At 35.9% G+C, this 22,439-nt stretch overlaps 1 protein-coding gene and 1 non-coding gene across 2 annotated transcripts; one reads left to right on the top strand and one right to left on the bottom strand.

Annotated features, from left to right (window-relative positions):
* Positions 1-4,912: 4,912 nt before the first annotated feature.
* On the bottom strand, positions 4,913-5,021 carry trnal-caa (transfer RNA leucine (anticodon CAA)). The gene is made up of 2 exons: positions 4,984-5,021; positions 4,913-4,958 (listed from the first exon to the last, which is right to left on the bottom strand). It is a non-coding gene; the product is annotated as a tRNA-Leu (tRNA).
* Positions 5,022-5,452: 431 nt separating this feature from the next.
* Positions 5,453-14,204, top strand: dhrs12 (dehydrogenase/reductase (SDR family) member 12). The gene is made up of 10 exons (XM_033986905.2): positions 5,453-5,622; positions 7,111-7,244; positions 7,771-7,853; positions 7,934-8,026; positions 8,985-9,066; positions 9,484-9,545; positions 9,641-9,745; positions 10,901-10,991; positions 11,722-11,859; positions 12,808-14,204. Exons 1-10 carry the CDS (start codon positions 5,567-5,569, stop codon positions 12,918-12,920), a joined length of 957 nt encoding a protein of 318 aa, XP_033842796.1. The 5' UTR covers positions 5,453-5,566; the 3' UTR covers positions 12,921-14,204.
* The last annotated feature ends 8,235 nt before the right edge of the window (positions 14,205-22,439 follow it).

The raw sequence follows: 22,439 nt of genomic DNA, 5'->3' as shown, positions 1-22,439 counted from the left end.
CCACCGTACAACCTAAAATGTATCTATCTCCATGGATAATGTTCCAAAGTATGGTTTTAACTTTCTGTTTCCGTGAACCATGCAAGTGTCATACCAAATACATGCTGCCCCTGTGCCGTTTAGCGCTGACCAAATTATAGTAAAGTGGCCTATTGATTTTCAGATTATAACAAAACTGAATAAACTATAAGCCTGTGGAGTTTAATGGAGATTACAAATACACAAATATGGTGAAATACTGGATCGTGTCACTCATAAAGTAAAAGTTGCGTTAAGTATCTATGTTTTATTTAAGTGCATTTTTAAGTGGACACATTTTACTTTAACTTCGCTACATTTGAGAGCAGGTGTCTGTACTTTCTACTCCACTGCATTTTTGAACAAGACTGAAAAGTAAAAGGGTTTATTTTTAACACATTCATAATTTGAGCAAACAAAAATATGCAATTAAAAACAGTTCGATCAATTCAGGTGTTTCTGTTGAACAAAAAAAAAATCAAAATCACTACATTTAAAGCCCTATAAGAGTCCAAAATGTGTGAAATACTTTTACTTTTGACTCTTTAAGCACATTTTTAAACTGATTTTTTTCATGTCACACTTTTACTTGAGTATTTTTTGGCTCTGCTATCTGTACTTTTACAAAATTGAGTATTTCTTCCATCACTGCTTGTCACTTATATATATCCAAGGTAAAGTACTATTATTTTGACATGTTTCTAATGCAGTATAGCCTACTATGATGGATACAGGAATACTAGGATGTCAAATAGCCTATGCACGTCTGTTTTTCCTTAGGTGTACGGTGTAAATTCATTCCTTCTGCTTATGGTCTTGCTCCAGTTTTAACATTTGAATTTCTACTTTTTCTACTTCTTCTCTCTACTGCCACGGGTCACAGCTGTGGTTTGAAACAGGAAGTCCGCTCTGGTCCGCTCCATGTCACGGGGCCGTCCTCTCTGATCGACAAAAGCTCTGAGCAAACAAACAACACATGCATCTCTATGGGCTTTAACCTGAGGGAGGGAGGCTGCTAATCACTCCATTAGTACTGTGTGGACATGCTAATGCTACTACGCCCTCCCAGCACTGTGCCGCTGTCACTCATTTCAAAGTGTCCTGCTTGTCTCCTATGCGTGTATTCTGAACAGGAAGAAGGACCTGGAAAGTCTTATAAAGAATTGACTTAATTTGTGAAGCTTTTGTCTCGAGACTAATTTGGCTTGAACTAATTGGGTGCTTGAGACGGGACAAGTTTTGGGGCGGTTGATAGGACTTGAGTATGTAAATGGTGTGGAAGTCAAAGGGAAAGTGCAAATGTGGCATCAAAGAAGGACCCTTATGTTGCTCAGTCTGGAACCTGGTTGAACCCAAGATGGTCACTATTCAAAAAACTCACAATTCCAAGTGGAAAACTACTACTATAACTAATTTACTACTAAACAAGTGGCACGGCGCTACCAACGTAAAGGTGAACTGTGGAACTTTTCTATTTGTGTGAGTTGCCACCTGCTTGTTTCCATGAAGATTGCACTGCTTTTTGCCTGGAATGTTCCACAGTATGGCGTTAAACTTACTTAATTACATTGAATACATTTTTATTGCTCAAAAATACTGTGAAAAACATACATTCTAACTATGGACGGGCTGATAATGGCTGTTCTCCATGGAGACAAATTTAATTCCATGCTGTTTCCAACACTTCAGGAAAAGCAACCACATCTCCATAGGGACAAGCTCCACCTAAAAAGTTACGTAGTGAATCTTTAAATATTTATCTTGTTTTGTTTTTTGATTTGTTTAGTTAAGGTCTAGATTTTGTGATTTGCTTTGGGATATGTATTTTTAAACAAATTCACTTCTTACTTGACTAGCTTTTTTTTTCTTTATTTTTTACTACTTTCTACATTTTATATATACTATACAATACAGAAGGCAGCAAATGTATAATGCAAGACATATGGAATTATGTAGCAAAATAAAAAGTGAAATATGTCTTATATTTTACATTCATATCTTCAAAGTAGCTGCACTTTGCTTCGTCGACAGAGCTGCAAACCCTTGTCCTTCTCTCAAGTCTATGGGAGTCTCAATTCAAAGCAAAGGGTGGCTATTTTATTTTATTTATTATTATTTATTTTTTAATTACCGTAGTTTTTAATCTAAAATACGTTTTGAGCTATTTTGACTTTATTTTTGTTTACTACATAACAGATGTGTCCTTCAGTGAGAATCTACAATGCAAATGACCATGAAAATAAAGAAGAATGAATGAAAAACATGTGTCCAAACTGTTGACTGTTAGAGTAGATTCATGTAATATTAACTTTGAAACTTGTCTTCTTCAACTCACCATCATCATTCCTTGTCTCTCTCCATCTCTTTCTCTCTGTCTCCCCCTCTCCCTCCCTCCTTCTCTTTCTCTCCACAAACACAGGGCACATTTTCTCAGTATATTGTTGTATAATGCAGGATTTGGGGCATCAGTGTTAATAGGTTGAGTGCTTAGTCCCAGTCTTGAGTTCATTCACCCTTTGGCCTTTGTCTGACCAACTTGGACCTGACACATGGGACCTGGGAACGTCTGAACTCCTCCACTTCTGTTCCTCAGAGTGTCTGCAGTCAGATTAAGAAGAACTGTTCATTATATAAGTATCAGGCCATATAAATGTCACAATTAGATTGACATTGTCCCATGACAATATACTTCTTATTTTCTTATTTTTTTGTATTTTGGATGGCGTCATGGCAATAGTTAGTCCTGGTTTGGTTGTGGTTTAGTCCTAATTCAGTCCTGGAAATCCATTGTACACTTTTAGCTTACTACTGGCTTGTATTTAGTCCTGTTTTAGTCTTGGTTTCTTATCTGTTTGAGTCCTATTGGATCCTGGTTAAGTCTTGTTGTTTTCCTAATTTCGTTCTGGTTTAGTGCTACTTTAGTTTTAGTTTAGACCTGGTTTAGTCCTGGTTTGAATTTGGCAGTCCTGGTTTGGTCCCATGGTTTTGTCTTGACTTAGTCCTGGTTTGCTCTTGGCTTAGTCATGGTTTAGTCTCACTTTAGTCCTGGTTTAGTCCTAGTTTAGTCTTGGTTTAGTCCTGGTTAAGTCTTGGTTTAATCCTAGTTTAGTCTTGGCTTAGTCCTGGTTTTGTTTTAGTTTAGTCCTGGTTTGGTCTTGGCTTAGTCCTGGTTTAGTCTTACTTTAGTCCTGGTTTAGTCCTGGTTTAGTCCTAGTTTAGTCTTGGCTTAGTCCTGGTTTAGTTTTAGTTTAGTCCTGGTTTGGTCTTGGCTTAGTCCTGGTTTAGTCCTGGTTTAGTCCTAGTTTAGTTTTAGTTTAGTCCTGGTTTAGTCCTGGTTTGGTCTTGACTTAGTCCTGGTTTAGTCCTACTTTAGTCCTGGTTTAGTCCTACTTTAGTCCTGGTTCAGTCCTAATTTAGTCTTGGCTTAGTCCTGGTTTAGTTTTAGTTTAGTCCTGGTTTGGTGTTGGCTTAGTCCTGGTTTGGTCCTGGAATGCTAAACAGGGGATTAAAGGGTCTACAGCCGGCATCAAGTCCAGACTGAGTGGGTCTGTAAAAGAGAAGTATGCAGAGAGAGTTGTTCACACGATTTTAATTCAAAACAAGACACTGAGCAGAAGGAAGAAAAGTGGACCAGGTGTAGACCGGACTGAAACCGGACTGAGGCCCAGACCAAACAGACTGGACACTGAGAGGCCACTTCAGGATGGACATGGAACAAACAATTCAAACTAAGTGCTCAGTCTAATTTGGGTCTGAGAGAAGAGACAATGGAATGATCAAGAAAGATAAATTAAAGTCGCATTGTGTAGCTTTTCTGGTGGAGAGCTCAAAGAATATTCTGATTGCCCTTTAACGCATCTTTATAAAAACTCCATGAAAATATTAACTAGTATCCAACTTTGTGGAGTATTTTTCACACGTATTTACTTATGTACACATTTGGCAGCACTTGTACTGATTAAATCTTTAGACATGTATCTGTACTTTTACTTAAGGCCTACATTTTCCACTTTCTATTAACCAAAACATTACATTTATTATAAAATGCCTGTCCTGACTGGATCTCCTCCAGCTCTGATGCATTAGAGTAACGTTTTGGCCTTTGTGAAGCTCAGGCCTCATTATACCACTGAAGAGGTCTGTACTGTTTCCAGAAGCCAGCATCCAAATTCAACTCACAATTCACACACTACACTATATTACTTTCATTTTAGATGTTTTAATTGCTCTTAAAAAAAAAATTAAACGTATCCACCCATACTGGGAATGGACTTGCATCTCCACAAACATGACTCACATTGACCTACACTGCTCGATTGCTTTAGTCCTGCAAGTGTAGTCTGCTGTGTGATACTAGCTCCATTTAGTTGACACAAGAAGTTCCATGTTGAAAGACTGTTACTGTTGTATTAGACTGCCATCTAGTGGTACTGGTAGCTACATGCACTTCAGTTTGCACTATTTTATTTTATTTTCGGCATTCATTTTTTAATAGAATAAGCTGTGGCATCGTAACCTCAGAAAACAGGCAACTTAATTAAATAGAGAGTAAAAAAAAAACTTTGGTTCGTAAAACCACAATTGTTACGAAAAAACTGTATTCAGGAATTCTGCACTTGCTATCTTAAATAAGCATTAAAAAAAAACGTAAAAAGAAAAAAAAGGAATCCAACGCACAAGATGCAAAATGTGCGACAGAATTTTCAGGTAAACGTGCAATGCAGTTTTAGTTACCACACGGCATTTGTTGTTTTAACTCCAATTCTTTTACACAATAACGCTACACAAATATCAAACCTATCAAAACGCGTAACGTGGTTTATACATAAAAGTCGTGTGAACTACTGGAAAACGCATATACCGTATTTGCTTTATCTTTAGGGTAAAAAGTTATTGTCAGAAGTGGGATTCGAACCCACGCCTCCATTCGGAGACCAGAAGCCCCATTTCAGAGGAAGGAGTTACCTTGAGTCTGGCGCCTTAGACCACTCGGCCATCCTGACAACTATGCTCTCTCTGCGAAATATAGCGCTGATAAACCATAATCACCAAACTATTTCCTTATCTTTTCAAATTATCTTTAATATCTTGCTAAATTTTCTTCGCCATCAACATGTATTTATGAAATCCTTAAATTTTATAATAAAATCTGATAATTTATTGCGTGGTGTTAATTTCAATACAATCAAAACAGGAGGAATATTTCGCTAGTAAACTAGATTTAAACAAAATAGTACATGTACAAGTACCTCCTTATACTAGTGAAATGTTGACTGATGTTGATACAAATGCTATAGATTTTATAATATAGTCAAATTAATGCTTTTTGTTGGCCATTCTAGATTAGCATAGCTTTTAGCCACTACAACGCTAACTTCCTGTTCCGTGGTTTTGGACACGTGATCCCTAAGCCACTCCCCTTTACTCCATACATAACGAAAACAAGTCATTCTTATGAAACATTTAATACTTCTACGCCCTTAAAAGTCGCCGTTTTTCATTTAGAGAGGATTTTTTGTCAGTTTTATGAAGCAGCTGTTTCGCCAAAATGTCGATCTATAGAAATGCGGTGTGGTTTTTGAAAGGCATGCAGGAGTATACGAGGTAGGTGTGGACATGAGTTGTTGAGTAATTCACGCGTCTGAGGCATTTGTTTTAGCTTTGGAGGTATAGCTGTTTTATTCATTACTAAATTGGGCATTCACATTTTCTATAATATGATTCTGTCTGATATAGCTTTTGATATAAGAGTTTAGAAAATGCCAATGTCAATTAATTGGAGTCTTGTGTGACCTCAAATTGCCTCTAGGTTAATTGGATCAATGTTTATTTCCTACATCTAACTACAACTAAGCCTATATCTATTGTTAATGCAGTAAGCCTAAATCAGTATTACAAAATGTCTTTATTTATTCTCAGTAAAAGATCATACAAATTGTCTGGAAATTCAAGTTGATTTAATCCCAGCTGAAACAAAGAACTATTGTGGCAATTGCTGTTATAAAACTTTAACATGGAGGGTGAATAGATTCAATGATTTTTGTGTAGACATGCAAAGGTAAATAAAATATTGACACAGCATGTGCATTATCAATGAACCAGTTGCTCTTTGCATTAAAAAACAGTGGAAGATTCTATTTTTGAAACATGTAGTACAACTATTATCGAGAACCTAGTGACAGGTGTTGTTATATTGTAGTTAACAGTTGAATAACATATTTTCTTTTTTTTTTCTTTTTTTCTCCACATTTACTTTTACTAAACATGTCCTCTGTTTGTCACTATTGTAATGTTATGTACTTGTACTAAAGGTACACTATGTAACTTTTCTGGTGCCACCTGCTTGTTTCCATGCTTTGCCTGGAATGTCCCCCAGTATGGCATCAAATGTATCTGTCTTGCTCTTGTTTTACTGCAGATAAATTACCTTGAAAAACATGCTTTTATTGTGAAGAGTGGGGTTGCCACTGATATGACCTCTCCATGGAAATAGGTACGTTTAATGCCATACTGTGGAGCTTTCCAGGCAAAGCAATAACATATCAATGGAAACAAGCAGGTAGAGTATCCTCCACCATAAAAGGTAGTGCACTTTTAACTAGAGTAAAGTTTGGAATGTACTAAAGTGGCATTTAATATACAAGATGATTGTATGATTTTAATTTGTTTGTATTGTGATATTAATGACTTTCTTATTCTGTAAAGCTCTTTTAATTACTTTGTGTACAAATTGTGTTATACAGATACACTGATCTTGCTTAATATTTTTTTTTTCCTGAACATAAACTATACCGACTTTTAATAAGTGCCATTTAATACAAAATACAGTGAAAGTCTGAACTCTGCTCCAAACCATATGCTTTTACTGACAGAGGAATGTCTGTTGATTCAAAAGACCCAACATGATCAGATGACTAGAAACTACTTCTCTTGATCTTCTCTTGATTAAAATGGGAAAACTAATTGCACAGCTCTATGCAACACAACAATGTCATGACTTGACTGGAGATATCAATGCTCAATGCGCAGTATGTAATTTCTCCTCTCTCCTTTTATTGCTCCCTCTGTCTTTGTGTACTCTGGACTGTATAGGAGCGGTTATGAGGCTGCAGCAAAGCATTTTAACCCCTCAGACCTTGAGGTGAATCTAGGCGGGAGATCCTTTATGATCACTGGAGCAAACAGCGGCATTGGAAAAGCCACAGCTCAAGAGATCGCCAGCAGAGGTAAACATTACTTAAAGGCTGTGTGAAAGGACCGGAGCAGTGTTTGACACATTAAGACAAGAATCATTTCCTGAATTCTGCAATCAAAGTCCTGAACAAATCATTTTTACACTGTTTTCGCAATATGCAGATACTATCTCCAGTCATTTTTGGTAAAATTGTTCATTTGAGGGCTGGGTCATATGGTGATACAAACTGAATCATGATCTTAATTAGTGAAGTGTGAACTTTCAGAAGACACAGATATATCTATTTACCTCTTAAAGGCAAGAAAATCATGATAACATCAAAATTGTAATCTGGCTATTATTATATAAAACAGCTATTTATAATTTTAGAGTTTATTTGCCATATTGGCCACCCCTAGTTCATATGTAAATAAACATGAGAGGGGACTAATTTTATGGTCTTAAAATATGAAAAACAGGACTAGTTAATTTTAAATGGTTTGCAGTGCTGTGACGGAAAAGCTAACAAAAAGTAGCTAATGCAAAGTATTTAATTAAAAGTATCCTTTTGTTTCCAGGTGGCACTGTTCACATGGTGTGCAGAAACAAAGGCCGAGCAGATGCAGCCAAAGACGAGATTGTAGAAAAGAGCAAAAATGAGGTGAAAAAAAAAACCCCTTCATTATTAAAAGTATGACAAAGTTTGTTAATTGTTTATTTGAGCTCTGTCTCTCTTCACAGAATGTCCATGTCCACATTCTTGACATGTCCAATATGAAGCAGGTTTGGGAGTTTGCCCAAAACTTTGCACAAAAAAACACACTCCATGTTCTAGTGAGTACATCGTCTTTAGCAGATGTAAATTATGGTTGAACTTTAACAATTCTGTTACCTTGTCTATGTTTAATAAAAAATAAAAAAAATTAACAATTCTTTAAAATAATAAAACATAACAATATAATAAAACTATAATTTATCCCCAAAAACACTGACAATTGAACTTTCAGTATCTTCAGTACTTCTACTGGATATATGAAATAGGATGTGAGTCAGTGAGTAACTCTGTATTGGATTACATTTCAGATTGAAATTTCAAAAACCAACAAATGTTTTGCTATTTTCTGATCTATGTTATAATGTTATTTTCTCACCAAAAACATATTTGGAGTTGTGGTCACACATGTTTAACATGGAAACACTGCATATTTAGTTCTTCTCTCACACAGAAAACACTTTGTTCCACCTTGTGATGTCATGTGGTAAGGTATGTGGAAGTGCTCCACTGTGTTTTTAAACTTCACACACCTTCACTAGAATCAGTTGGACATTTTAAGCCCTGGAATTGCCAATCTCAATTGAACAAAAGGTAAAAGCTAGCTGTCAACTACTGCTTCATGACATCACAAGGTGAAACAGAGCATTTTAAGCTTTGGTGATGTAGACTTATAATAAAGGATTAACCAAACATGTATAAAGTAACAACATTATAACACGGCTTAAAGCTCACAAGTGTCAATTTTGTGTAATGTTGGACTTTTAGACTATTTTGTCTTGTCACTTACACAGCTCTTAGTAATAATACTGTAACTATAACTTAATGTTTTCAATAACATAATTTGATTTGTTTATTAGAATGACATTATATCCAGTCCATCTTGACTTATTAGTAAACCTTTTACATTTCAAGTAAATTTCCAATTACTATTATATACTCTTGTTAAGAAAAAAATACACTTTTCTCACACAAATTTGTACATATTTTAATGCCTATTTTATGTTTTATTTTCACCAGATTAATAATGCTGGATGTATGATAAACCAGAGGGAACTGACAGAGGAGGGACTGGAGAAGAACTTTGCCACAAACACACTCGGTAAAAGAAAGAAGAAAACCTTTATTACAATTTTAGCTTTAGGCTCCATTGAAATCCACACAGACTTGGACTTTTTCTGAATTTACCACCCTTGATAATCTAATGTCCATGGCTAATCCAAAAGGACCTAGCAAAACATCATATGACCAAAATAAGGTTTAAATTGAACAATGATGCGTCAGAGTTGAGAAACTGTGGGAACCAGTAAGATTGTTTACACTTCATGCAACGATTTCTGCATTTTATAAAACAGTTCCTGGCATCACTTGCTTAAGTTTAAATTCACACTGCGTAACATTACAGTAAAAGCAATAACATCTCCATGGAAGCAAGCACCTTTTTACTTAAGCAGCTTTTTATTTTGTATTGAGTAACTATCTGCAAAACAATGTAATGCTTTGATTTTGTGTTGTTCAGGTACGTATATCCTCACCACAGCTTTAATTCCTCTGTTAAAGCAGGCCACGGACCCCAGAGTGGTGAGCAAACTGGCTACATATCTATTCTATTATTTTATTATATATACTTATACTATTTAACCCAAAGCCTTACATATTTTCAATCTTTTTCCCAGGTCACAGTGTCGTCAGGTGGGATGCTAACTCAAAAACTCAACATAGATGACCTGCAGTTTGAAAAAGGAACATTTGATGGGACCATGGCTTATGCACAAAACAAGGTAAAAGTATAGTTATAGTTCTCATTTCATCTCATTATTATTTAAGATACAAATTTTAAATGTTTAAAAGCTGCTCAGTGTGCCAGCCAGTCGGCCACAAGAGCAGTTAACTACGACCGTGGAATTCATGCATGTTTAAGTAATCCTCTATTGAAGGCTTGAGTTTCTGAAAATGTTCACCTACCCACAAAACTGTAATTAATCGTGATTCTTTGAACAGGCCATTTAGATTCTGGGTCAACCACAAATGTTGAAAATTGTTACATGGCAGTTTTTCAAAAATGGAAACACAAATCCGCTGCTTGCTACGAAATTTCCACCACCACAATCAGAAAATACCAGAGAAAGCACAATATAATAAATCACACTAATCATCTTTTATTAAATGTAAAATCAGAGTTGACGTTTTAACCATGTTTTAACTGTGCTGTATCATCATGAATTTATTTAATTTACTGCATGCATGAATCATGTTTGACTAACCTTGTATTGTTCTGCATTTGAGGCTCAGAAAAATAACCACCCACAACCAAAGACTTACTTCCGATTATTCAAAAAATTCACTCTGTCAAACAACGTAACATATATATATATATATATATATATATATATATATATATATATATATATATATATATATATATATATATATATATATATATATATATATATATATATATATATGTGTATGTATATATATATATGTGTATGTATATATATATATGTGTATGTATATATATATATGTGTATGTATATATATATATGTGTATGTATATATATATATATGTGTGTATATATATATATATGTGTGTATATATATATATATATATATATATATATATATATATATATATATATATGTGTGTGTATGTATATTTGTTTCTGTTATTAAGCTATTTTAGATGACTATCGCAGTCTACAATGAACAAATTGTAAAAAATAATGATGTATTTATGTATGTTCTAGTTTAATACTAAATATCCTGCTAAAAGGATGTCTTCTTTAGGTTATGTAAACAAAGAAACATCATTTACTCAAACATTCCTTTATCTGTCCCTTGTCACTCCCTCAGCCAGTCCTATGTCAGTGCTATGATAAAGACTTGTTTTTGTACATTTTTGTTTGACATTTCCGTGTTTGGTTTTGTTTGTCCAGAGGCAGCAGGTGATCCTCACTGAGAGATGGGCGGCTCAGCACAAAGAGGTTCACTTCTCCTCCATGCACCCGGGGTGGGCCGACACTCCAGGTAAGAACACAGCTCTATGTGGGTCTATACTACACTCAAAACACATGGCAAACATTATTTTTGAATCGGAGTGAATTTATGAATGAATTTTCATGACAACATGAACTCATGCATAGTTTAAATGTTAAGACAAATACCAGCTCATATGGAAATGATTTATTTTCACACTTTAACCAGTTCACAGAGACAGCAGAGACAAGCATATTCACTTTTGTGTGTGGGCAGACCGTTCTGTCACTGTGCTCTTCTCTGGACTTTTCCAGACAGATACAGAAGCAGCTGACTGACAAAGGGGCAGCAAAAAGAGTTGATGAAAAATAAAAACATATGAAGAAAGAAATGTGCTGTGTAATCTTCCAGACACGGGTAGTTGATAGTTCTGCACTTAATTTATAAATTTTACAGTGGGTAGAGTAGCCAACATTTTTACATAAAAATAGAATTAGTAAAGAAGAGAAGAAATTAGTTTACCCAAATACCTTTTTTACTTAAACTACTGTTCAAGAGTAACTGTAACTGTTGGGATGTACATCAGATGTATAATTTGAACATGTAAAATACCAGATTTGTGGAAAAATTTAAATTTTTCCACAAAAATGAGAAAAGCTATACAATGTCTGAAGGAGTGGTACAAGAAACACAATGTTCAAATCATTTCATATTCACACATTGATGAAAAATACTGGTTAAAGCTATTATGACATGTTTCTTCCCTTTCTCCCTCCTGTAGCGGTCCAGACCTCGATGCCCTCCTTTCATGCTAAGATGCAGTCGAGGCTCCGCACTGAAGCCATGGGAGCAGACACTGTGGTGTGGTTAGCCGTGTCTGAGGCCGCCTCCAAGCAGAAGAGTGGACAGTTTTTCCAAGGCAAAATGATTTATTTATTTGTTTTTCATTTATTTTAGAAGAAATGTCAAGTGGGTTTTAGCCCTGCTTCAGTCATGGTTTAGTCCTATTTTTTATCCCTGGTTTACTCCCAGTTTTAGTCCTTGTTCAGTAGCAGTTTCACTAGTTTTAGACCTGGTTTTAGTCCTGCTTAAGTCATGTCTTAAACTTGTTTTAGTTAAACCTGTTTCAGTCCTTGTCTGGTCCTTGTTTAGTCTCCGTGGCTCGGTTGTTTTCAGTCCTAGTTTTAGGCCTGGTTTTGTCCCATTTCAGTTAAGTTCTTTAGTCCCGTTTCAGTCCTTGCCCAGTCTTGGTTTAGCTCAACTTTAGTCCTGCAGCAGCCCTGTTTTAGTCCATCTTAATCTCAATCCCAGTTTTAACTTGTTTACAATGCAGTCCTAATTTAGTCCAGATATAGTCTGGGTTTGGTCCTAGTTTTAGACCGAGTTGTAGTCCTGGTTTAGGCTTGCTTCAGTCCTGTTTGTGATTATGTTTAGTTTGAGTTTTGAGTCCTGGTTTTAGTTTTTAATCAGAGTTTTAGATCTGGTTTTAGTCTTGATTTAGTTCTGCTTGAGCCGTGGCATAAAGCTGCTTTAGTCTTGGTTCAGTCTTGGTTAGTTTTAGCCCCATTTCAATCCCAGTTTTAACCTGTTAACACTTTTGTCTAGTTTAGTCAATCCTACTTGATTTCAGGTTCGGTTCAAGTTTCTGCCCTACTTGAATCCTGGTTCCATCCTAGTTTTCTACCTGGTTCTATGCTGTTTTAGTGCTGCTGCTTGGTTTGGTATTTAATCAGCTTTAGTCATGTTTGTCCCTGGTGCAGTCCCAGTTTAGTCCCTATTTCAGTCCTGGTTTAGTCCTAGTTATAGTCCTGATTCAGTATTTTAGTTACATTTAATTATCTTTACAATGTTTTCTTTTTCTACCCAGACCGTACAGCTGTATCCACACATTTACCTCTGGCTGCCTCCAGATCCTCTCCACAGGACGAAGAAAAGCTCGTGAACATTTTGGAAGAATTTGCTCAGAAATTTAAACCATAAATTATTCTGTCAAATCTACTTGAAACTAGAGAGCACTATTTACTGAAAAATCCATGTTTACACTTTTACTAATTCACTTTGATATCTGGTTTGGATTTTATTATGAGAGTGATTTGTAATGTAAACTAATAATCATGTAAAACATTCAGTGTTATGCTTATAATTAAAGGTGCACTAAGTAACTTTTCTGAGGGAGGGTCCTATCTGCTTGTCTCCATGCAGAATTTATTTAATTTTGAGTGCTTTATTGCTTCGACTGTGAGCATGTTGACTTTCCACTGATCTGTTTAATGTAGCAGTTCACAAAGTGGGGTACAGAGACCCCTGGGGGCCCCCCTCTGAGGGTTGTCCATACAAGAAGCAAGAAAGAAAATTTTACGCAAGATATTTGTTTATCTTAGTATCAGCCCACACGAATGATGTTTCATCATAAATCTAATTTAACCTCCTGAGACCCGAGCTCTTGCATGATATGCTTTATTAATTTCTCTTTGTTATTTGGGCTGGCTGGGACCTGATGAGTGTAAACACAAAGAATTATCTTTTTACATTATGTAGTTTCTGAGAAAAAATTATGTAAATCAAATGTCCTCATATGTGGACATTTTACTCATTTTGATAAAACATTTGAATAATGATTTACAAAAACTATTTATTAAGACCCTGAACACAGCAACATTTGTCCTGCATGTAAAAACAAAATGAGAAACAACAATTGTGCCTCTTGGAACAATGTGTCTCTTGTGAAGAGCTGCTGACAGGAACAGGAAGAAAAACAAAAACAATTAAAATAAAATATTCTAAACTGTTAAAAATGAATATATATAATATATTTACATTGTTGCTGTTCTTGAATGCTGTTATTCTTCATCTAATAATTTGCACTGTGGCCTAGATAAGCCAAAAACGTGTTGTCCACATATGAGGACGCCAGGTCTCAGGAGGCTAAAACATTACATATTCTTTTATATGTTGTGTAAAACATTATTAGAGGGATGTGATCTTCGCATCGATAGGGGGCCACAGCACAGCAGACTTTGAGAATGGCTGGTTTAATGGAATAGCTCTTGTCATGTCTTGCCATTCTTGTCAAAGTAAACATCTCCATGGAGACAAGCAGATGTTGCAGCCACCAAAAGTTATGCATTGCAGCTTTAAAATATTATATTACATGCTATTGCTGAAGTGATTGTTTATAATATGTTGCAAAACTGAATTTCAAAATAACAATATATTTCAACTTATATTAAGTGTGAATGTAAATGACTAAAATCAATGTTCTTGACCAAAGTGATCTATCTTGTGTTTGTTTATTTCTTTTTGTACTTAAAACACAGTAGCAGACATAAGTAACACTACTGATGTTTGGCAAACTGGTGAATACGAAGACTTCGAAAGCAAAATAATGTCATATTATGCAATATGTATATCATTAAATTCACTTTTTAATCTTTTTAAAATTTTATGGCCCAATATCACAAAGTGTCTTCACAGGGCTCCATAAAATGGATTTAATCTACAGAAATGGTTAATCACTAAAGGCCAGCACATTAACCATTAGCCACATGTATGACTTGTACAATACAGTGAGAAAAGTAACGTAATTTTAAAGACAAAACCATTTATATTTGTCCAAATGAGCTTTCTGAAATTCATTTGAAAATAATTTTATTTGCAATCCATAATTTTTAGGTGATAATGTAGAAAACTGCGCTCAGCTGGGAACAGTTATCCTACTCTAGACAAAATTTAGTTTATTATGCGAGAAAGCCAACTATGGCCCAGAAAGATTCCAAATAAATGATTGTATTATGAATATAAACAAGTATAAACACAAATGGGGCAATGCAGATTCTAAACATTTTCAAGTGAACATTGCATATTATCTTGTAATTCATGTTCAAAGAAAATGGCCTATTTTTATATAATAGATCACAAAACAAACAATAAAACCATAAAAAATGGAATGAGATTAGATGGGGAGATATTAGATCGAAAACAATACCATACCAAAACTTTATCTTGCATATTTCAATCATCTTCCAGGTTCCCTAAAACAACGACACAGATACATTTGTATATAAATATGTTTATTAAATAATCTTTAAAAAGTTTTAGGAGGCTCTGTCAGCGTCATGGACACACGCTGGCGACAGATGCACTGGTTTAAGATTCATTTCTCCTGCATTTTCAGCATGAGGACACACAATTAGTCAGAGGTTCACCACAACTTGTAAATAATAGTCTATTTTCTTTATAGTTGTAAAGTCTTTTGCAACAGCACCTTCTTAGTAGTATATGGACGTAAAAAGGCAATTTGTTGACAATGCTCATCCACTTGTTGCAGTAATTGTCATTTTTACTCGATTTTATTTATCTTCTTTTCACTTGTTAAATCCATTGCAGTAGCTTAAAACTTTGACATTTCTTGCATTGGTTATAGCTGCACATAATTGTAGTCTTGGCTGTAACGATTGCTCCCCAATTCTGTTAAAGTATATTTTGTGCTGATTGGGAGTTAGTTAGTTTGTAGCATAAGAGACCTGGGACTGAGGACAATAGTTGATAATGGGCGAGTGGGGCAAGTGGGGATGTTGATTGATTTGGTTGAATAATTTTACTTAGTATCTGATGAGGACCTTGAACTTGGCCTTGTTAGTTGGCAAGACTTTTGTCAACAACTGTAAGAGTGCACTTTTCAAATATGCCAAGTTTGTATATAGTGTTGATGCATTTCTTGAACTTGTAACTGTAGTAGAGGTTATAATTGTTCCATTGGATGTTACAGTCTGATATTGACCAAGTAATTTTAGAAACTGGTATTATTTTTATTGGTAGTAGACTTCGCTTTTAATGAATGGCGTGGATGCATTGTTGGTGCTTGTAACTCAATTTGATCCTGTTTTGGAGCACATTTTGGTTAATCTTGCCAAACGGGATAGCAATATTGTAGTTCCAACTTTAGATTCTAGTCTTTTTCGACATAGATGAAGCAGCATTCACGACTAAAGGCATTACAGTCGGTATAGCTCTTGTCACTTTTGAATTTTTGCTTGTGTTACTTGCTTTCTCCTCCTTATTTGCCACCACTAAAACGTTTAAAATTGTCAGTGTTTTTAGATTTGTCAACGTCTTGTTTGTTGGCAAGACTCGTGTTGACTGAGTGGCATTGGAGGATATCGTTTTTGTTTACGTTAATATTCTAATGAAGCTAGACGTGTATCAAACTTGAAACTATACTTGCTGAGGTGGTGGTGACATTAGATGAGTACATTGTAGTAGCATTAGTGGTGTGTCACTTGATTTGCTTGAGACTGGCCTTTTCATTGAAGATAAAGTAGTAGTAGTAGTAGTAGTAGTAGTAGACTGGCTTGTACTTCTTACATAACAAGGTGGTTTCAGTGCAGATGTTACAATATTTGCTGAGACTGTAGATGCATTCCTTGCACTTATATTTGATAGAGTTGTGTTAGAATTGGTTTCTTCAACGTTGTCAACATCATCTTGGTTTTTGGCAAGAATCCAGTTGTACTTGTTGAATTAATTTTGATAGAGCCTGTGGACAATGTTGTGGATGTGGCAGTTGTTCTGGTCCTAGGAAACATAACATGCATTGAATTCAAATGGGCAGCAGTTGAATTTCGGTTTTGCGCATCACTGAAATTCTTATTACTGACTGTAGACTTGATTGTTGACAAGCCTTTATTTAAACATTTACAAGGACACATTTTGGTTATCCTGGCTGAACTTGTTGATGGCACTTTTGTCGGCGATACAGTTGGACTCACAATATTAGTTAAAGTAGTTGTTTTCGTTCCTACATTTTGGTATTTCATTTTAGCTGCTGTAGCCACTGTAGTCGAAGTAACATGGACATTATTTGAACATTTTGCATCATTTCTAGTTTCCGTGATAGATTCTAGTTTTGCATTGGCCGAATAACTTTTTGTCACTTTTTTTAAACATTTACAAGGACACATTTTGGTTATTCTATTAGCTGAACTTGTTGATGGCATTTTTGTTTGAGATATAGTTGGACTCACAATATTAGTTAAAGTAGTACTCCTACTTGGCTTAGTAAGTTTGACAGAAGCCCTTATTGTGAATAAAGTTGATGCATTATTTGTTGATGAATTAAATGTTCTTAAACTCCTCAAAGTTGTAATTATTTTGTTAGTAGACATTTCTCCTGGAGTGGTTATTTTATCTGTGGTGTAATTGTTTATAGGAATAGCTATCGTTGAACTATATCCTCTGTCATTATCATGTAGGGCAGTAGTTAAAACATTGGGTGAATGTGTCGTCAACACAGTCTTGTTCGCCATCAAGACTCTTGTTGTCGGAGTAAATTTTGAAACTGAATTTTTGATTTTTGAAGCCAGCCTTGTGTAAAAAGATGACACATTGATTTTTGTTGAGCCCAAACTGGTTGAGTTTACTGTAGTTGAATTTGGCCTTCTGAATGTTGTCAGCAATGTCTTGATTTTAGGTAAGACTCTGGTAACATTTATTGGTTTTGAAGTAGGATTTGAAATGGCATTAATAGTAGCAGACACTCTTTCTGCTGTAACTGGGTTAACTGGGATCAACTTAATATCAGACCTTGTTTGGAATAAAGTTGCATTCATTTTGCTTAATAATGCCAAAACAGTTGCAGGTGAACCAGTTGTTTTAGTATAAGGCAAATTCACACCACCTGATCTAGATGGGATGGCACTCTTTGTTACTGATGCTGTATTTTGATTTCCACATACTTTACTACCTTTATGATAGCTGACAGCTGTAAAGACTCTAGCTAAAGTTGTGCGCCCTTTATCTAAACATTTACAGGGACACAATTTGGCTAATATTGTACTGGCTGAACTTGATGGCAATTTTGCAGTTCCAAGTGTATCCTCTTGAGTTTTCTGCATAGATAAAGACGTCTTCCAAACAAAAGGTGGTATAGTTGATGATAATCTTGTTATAGTTGAGTTTTTGCTTGTGTTGCTTGTTTTTGTGTCCTGATTTGCAACAGTTAAAACATTCAGATCATTTAAATTGTTTCCTGTTTGTAGATTTGTCAATGTCTTGTTTGTTGGCAAGACTTGCGTTGACTCGGTAACACTGGAAATAGTCTTTTTCATTGACATAAATCTTCTAATTATGGTAGTTGCATTTCTTGAAATTGGCTTTGTCTTTTTTTTTGACGCGGTTGTTTTAGTAGTTATAAATTTTTCATTCATGCTTGACAAACTAATATTTCTTGATGAAGTTCTCCTTGGGACCTTTGTGTTCAAAGATGGTACAGTTTTTGTTGATATAGTAGTTTCTAAAATTGTTGTACTTGCAGTAGCACTCATTGTTAGGGAGGCTGGATTTCTGCTTGGTACAATTCCAAAAACAGTGGACAATAACCTTGATGCAATTGTAGACGTTGCAATTTTTGTTTTTGCAATGGGTGTAATAGCAGTAGCAGTGGTAGAGGTTGCATCCTTTGTCGTAGCAGTAGCCCTGCTTCTAGTAGTTTTGATTTCACTTGTAGGGACAAAAGAGGCAACAGAAGAAGCCACTGGTGTTGCCAAATCAATCTTTCTTAATAAAGTTGTACTCCTTCTTGGGACCAAATTGGGTACATTTCTGGTCAACTCCGTTACTGCTAAAGTAGCATTAGCTGTAGTCAGAAAGCCTGTCCTCATTGTTAGGGAGGCAGGCCTTCTGTTAGTAACTTTCCCTATGACAGTAGACAATATATTTGAGTCAACTGTAGAAGATGCTATGGGAAAATCTACTGATGTGGCTGTTGACTTTTCATTTATGCTTGATAAAGTTATCCTCCTCCTGGGGACCTTTGCTTTTAAAGTGGATATATTTTTGGTCAATGCTGTAGCTGCTAAAATTGCATTGGTAGTACTTGCAGAAGTAGCACTCATTGTTAGGGAGGCTGGATTTCTGCTAGTTACAAATGAACTTGAGGAAATTGTAGAAGTTGCAAGATTTGTTGTTCTAATGGGCGCATTAGTCATATTTGTAATAATAGTACTAGTAGTAGTTTTAGAAGTCTTGATTCCATTTTTGGGGGAAAAAGATGATATGGGAGAAGCCAAGGTTGTTCTTGAGGCTGTAGATTTTCTATTTAATCTTTTTGACCAAACATTTTTTGATAAAGCTGTAATCTTTTGTGAAACCTTTGCTTTCAAAGTGGCTACATCTTTGGTTGACTTTGTAGTTGCTAAATTTGCATCGGTTGTACTTGCAGAAGCAGCACTCATTGTTAGGGAGGCTGGATTTCTGCTTGTTACACTGGCTACAGTGAAGATTAAACCAGAGGCATTTGTAGAGGTTGTTTCACTTTCTTGAGCAAAAGATGTTGACTTCTTAGTTGCTAAAGTTGCATTGGTTGAACTGGCAGAAGCAGCACTCATTGTTAGGGAGGCCAGATTTCTGCTAGTTACATTTCTTATAATAGTGTACAATAAACTTGAAACAGTTCTAATATTAAAAGTATTTGCCTCTGTAATGGATGCAGTAGTAGTATCAGTAGTAGTAATAGAAGTACTAGTTCTTGTAGGTTTGATTTCATTTGTAGGGGCAAGCAAAGCTGCAGTTGAAGCCACTGATGTTGTGGCTATTGATTTCACATTTATGCTTGACAGACCAATCTTTCTTGATAAAGTTGTACTCCTTCTTAGGACACTTGCTTTCCCAGTGGGTACATTTTTGGCTGATTTTGTTGCTGCTTTAGTATTAGTTGTAGTAGTCAGAAAGCCAGGCCTCATTGTTTGGGAGGCTGGCTTTCTGCTTGTTGATTTTTTTACTACAGAGGACAATACATTTGAGTCAACTGTAGAACTTGGCTTATTTGTCTTTGCAGTGGACACATTAGTAGTAACAATAGTAGCAGCAGAGATAGTTGTCTTAATTTCTCTTGTAGGGGCAAAATATGCTGTGGACAGTAAACCTAAGGCAACTGTAGAGGGAGCATCCTTTGTCGTTGCAATAGGTGGAGTAGTAATAGTCGTAGTAGTACTAGTTTTAGTCTTTATTTCACTTTTAGGGGCCAAAGATGCCACAGAAGAAGCCTTTGGTGTTGCTGAGTAAAATTTTCTTGGTGAAGTTGCACTGCTTAGGACCTTTGCTTTCACAGGGAGTACATTTGTAGTTTCTACATTTGCATTGGCTGTAATCGCAGAAGCAGTCCTCATTGTTAGGGAGGCTGGATTTCTGCTAGTAACATTTCCTTCTACAGTGGACTGTAATCTTGAGGCAAAAGTAGTAGTTGCGTTGTTCATCTTTGCAATAAAAGTAGTAGTAATAGCAGTACTAGTAGTAGCAGTTTTATGGGCAAAAGATGCTAAGTGAGGAGCTGCTGTTGGGTTTTTATGCATGTTTGACAATCCAGTCTTTCCTGGTAAAGTTATCCTCCACCTGGGGACCTTTACTTTCAATGTGGATATATTTTTGGTAGATGCTGTAGTTGCTAAAATTGCATTGGTAGTACTTGCAGAAGTAGCACTCATTGTTAGGGAGGCTGGATTTCTGCTTGGTACAATTCCAAAAACAGTGGACAATAACCTTGAGGCAATTGTTGATGTTGCAATTTTTGTTTTTGCAATGGGTGTAATAGCAGTAGCAGTGGTAGAGGTTGCATCCTTTGTCGTAGCAGTAGCCCTGCTTCTAGTAGTTTTGATTTCACTTGTAGGGACAAAAGAGGCAACAGAAGAAGCCACTGGTGTTGCCAAATCAATCTTTCTTAATAAAGTTGTACTCCTTCTTGGGACCAAATTGGGTACATTTCTGGTCAACTCCGTTACTGCTAAAGTAGCATTAGCTGTAGTCAGAAAGCCAGTCCTCATTGTTAGGGAGGCAGGCCTTCTGTTAGTAACTTTCCCTATGACAGTAGACAATATATTTGAGTCAACTGTAGAAGATGCTATGGGAAAATCTACTGATGTGGCTGTTGACTTTTCATTTTTGCTTGATAAAGTTATCCTCCTCCTGGGGACCTTTGCTTTTAAAGTGGGTATATTTTTGGTCAATGCTGTAGCTGCTAAAATTGCATTGGTAGTACTTGCAGAAGTAGCACTCATTGTTAGGGAGGCTGGATTTCTGCTAGTTACAAATGAACTTGAGGAAATTGTAGAAGTTGCAAGATTTGTTGTTCTAATGGGCGCATTAGTCATATTTGTAATAATAGTACTAGTAGTAGTTTTAGAAGTCTTGATTCCATTTTTGGGGGAAAAAGATGATATGGGAGAAGCCAAGGTTGTTCTTGAGGCTGTAGATTTTCTATTTAATCTTTTTGACCAAACATTTTTTGATAAAGCTGTAATCTTTTGTGAAACCTTTGCTTTCAAAGTGGCTACATCTTTGGTTGACTTTGTAGTTGCTAAATTTGCATCGGTTGTACTTGCAGAAGCAGCACTCATTGTTAGGGAGGCTGGATTTCTGCTTGTTACACTGGCTACAGTGAAGATTAAACCAGAGGCATTTGTAGAGGTTGTTTCATTTTCTTGGGCAAAAGATGTTGACTTCTTAGTTGCTAAAATTGCATTGGTTGAACTGGCAGAAGCAGCACTCATTGTTAGGGAGGCCAGATTTCTGCTAGTTACATTTCTTATAATAGTGTACAATAAACTTGAAACAGTTCTAATATTAAAATTATTTGCCTCTGTAATGGATGCAGTACTAGTAGGATCAGTAGTAGTAATAGAAGTACTAGTTCTTGTAGGTTTGATTTCATTTGTAGGGGCAAGCGAAGCTGCAGTTGAAGCCACCGATGTTGTGGCTATTGATTTCACATTTATGCTTGACAGACCAATCTTTCTTGATAAAGTTGTACTCCTTCTTAGGACACTTGCTTTCCCAGTGGGTACATTTTTGGCTGATTTTGTTGCTGCTAAAGTAGTATTAGTTGTAGTAGTCAGAAAGCCAGGCCTCATTGTTTGGGAGGCTGGCTTTCTGCTTGTTGATTTTTTTACTACAGAGGACAATACATTTGAGTCAACTGTAGAACTTGGCTTATTTATCTTTGCAGTGGACACATTAGTAGTAACAATAGTAGCAGCAGAGATAGTTGTCTTAATTTCTCTTGTAGGGGCAAAATATGCTGTGGACAGTAAACCTAAGGCAACTGTAGAGGGAGCATCCTTTGTCGTTGCAATAGGTGGAGTAGTAATAGTCGTAGTAGTACTAGTTTTAGTCTTTATTTCACTTTTAGGGGCTAAAGATGCCACAGAAGAAGCCTTTGGTGTTGCTGAGTAAAATTTTCTTGAAGTTGCACTGCTTAGGACCTTTGCTTTCACAGGGAGTACATTTGTAGTTTCTACATTTGCATTGGCTGTAATCGCAGAAGCAGTCCTCATTGTTAGGGAGGCTGGATTTCTGCTAGTAACATTTCCTTCTACAGTGGACTGTAATCTTGAGGCAAAGGTAGTAGTTGCATTGTTTGTCTTTGCAATAAAAGTAGTAGTAATAGCAGTACTAGTAGTAGCAGTTTTAGGGGCAAAAGATGCTAAATGAGGAGCTGCTGTTTGGTTT

Source organism: Periophthalmus magnuspinnatus, chromosome 21 (genome assembly GCF_009829125.3).
Source record: "Periophthalmus magnuspinnatus isolate fPerMag1 chromosome 21, fPerMag1.2.pri, whole genome shotgun sequence".
NCBI classification, from domain to species: Eukaryota; Metazoa; Chordata; class Actinopteri; order Gobiiformes; family Gobiidae; genus Periophthalmus; species Periophthalmus magnuspinnatus.
Note: the sequence above shows the minus strand (reverse complement) of the source record. Positions and strands in the feature narration are given on the sequence as shown.

Excerpts from the sequence above, each read along its gene's own strand:
- dhrs12 (XM_033986905.2), top strand. The coding sequence starts at position 5,567 with ATGTCGATCTATAGAAATGCGGTGTGGTTTTTGAAAGGCATGCAGGAG. Across the intron at positions 8,027-8,984 it reads AAAACACACTCCATGTTCTA|ATTAATAATGCTGGATGTAT; the intron begins GTGAGTACATCG and ends TATTTTCACCAG. Across the intron at positions 10,992-11,721 it reads GGGGTGGGCCGACACTCCAG|CGGTCCAGACCTCGATGCCC; the intron begins GTAAGAACACAG and ends TCCCTCCTGTAG.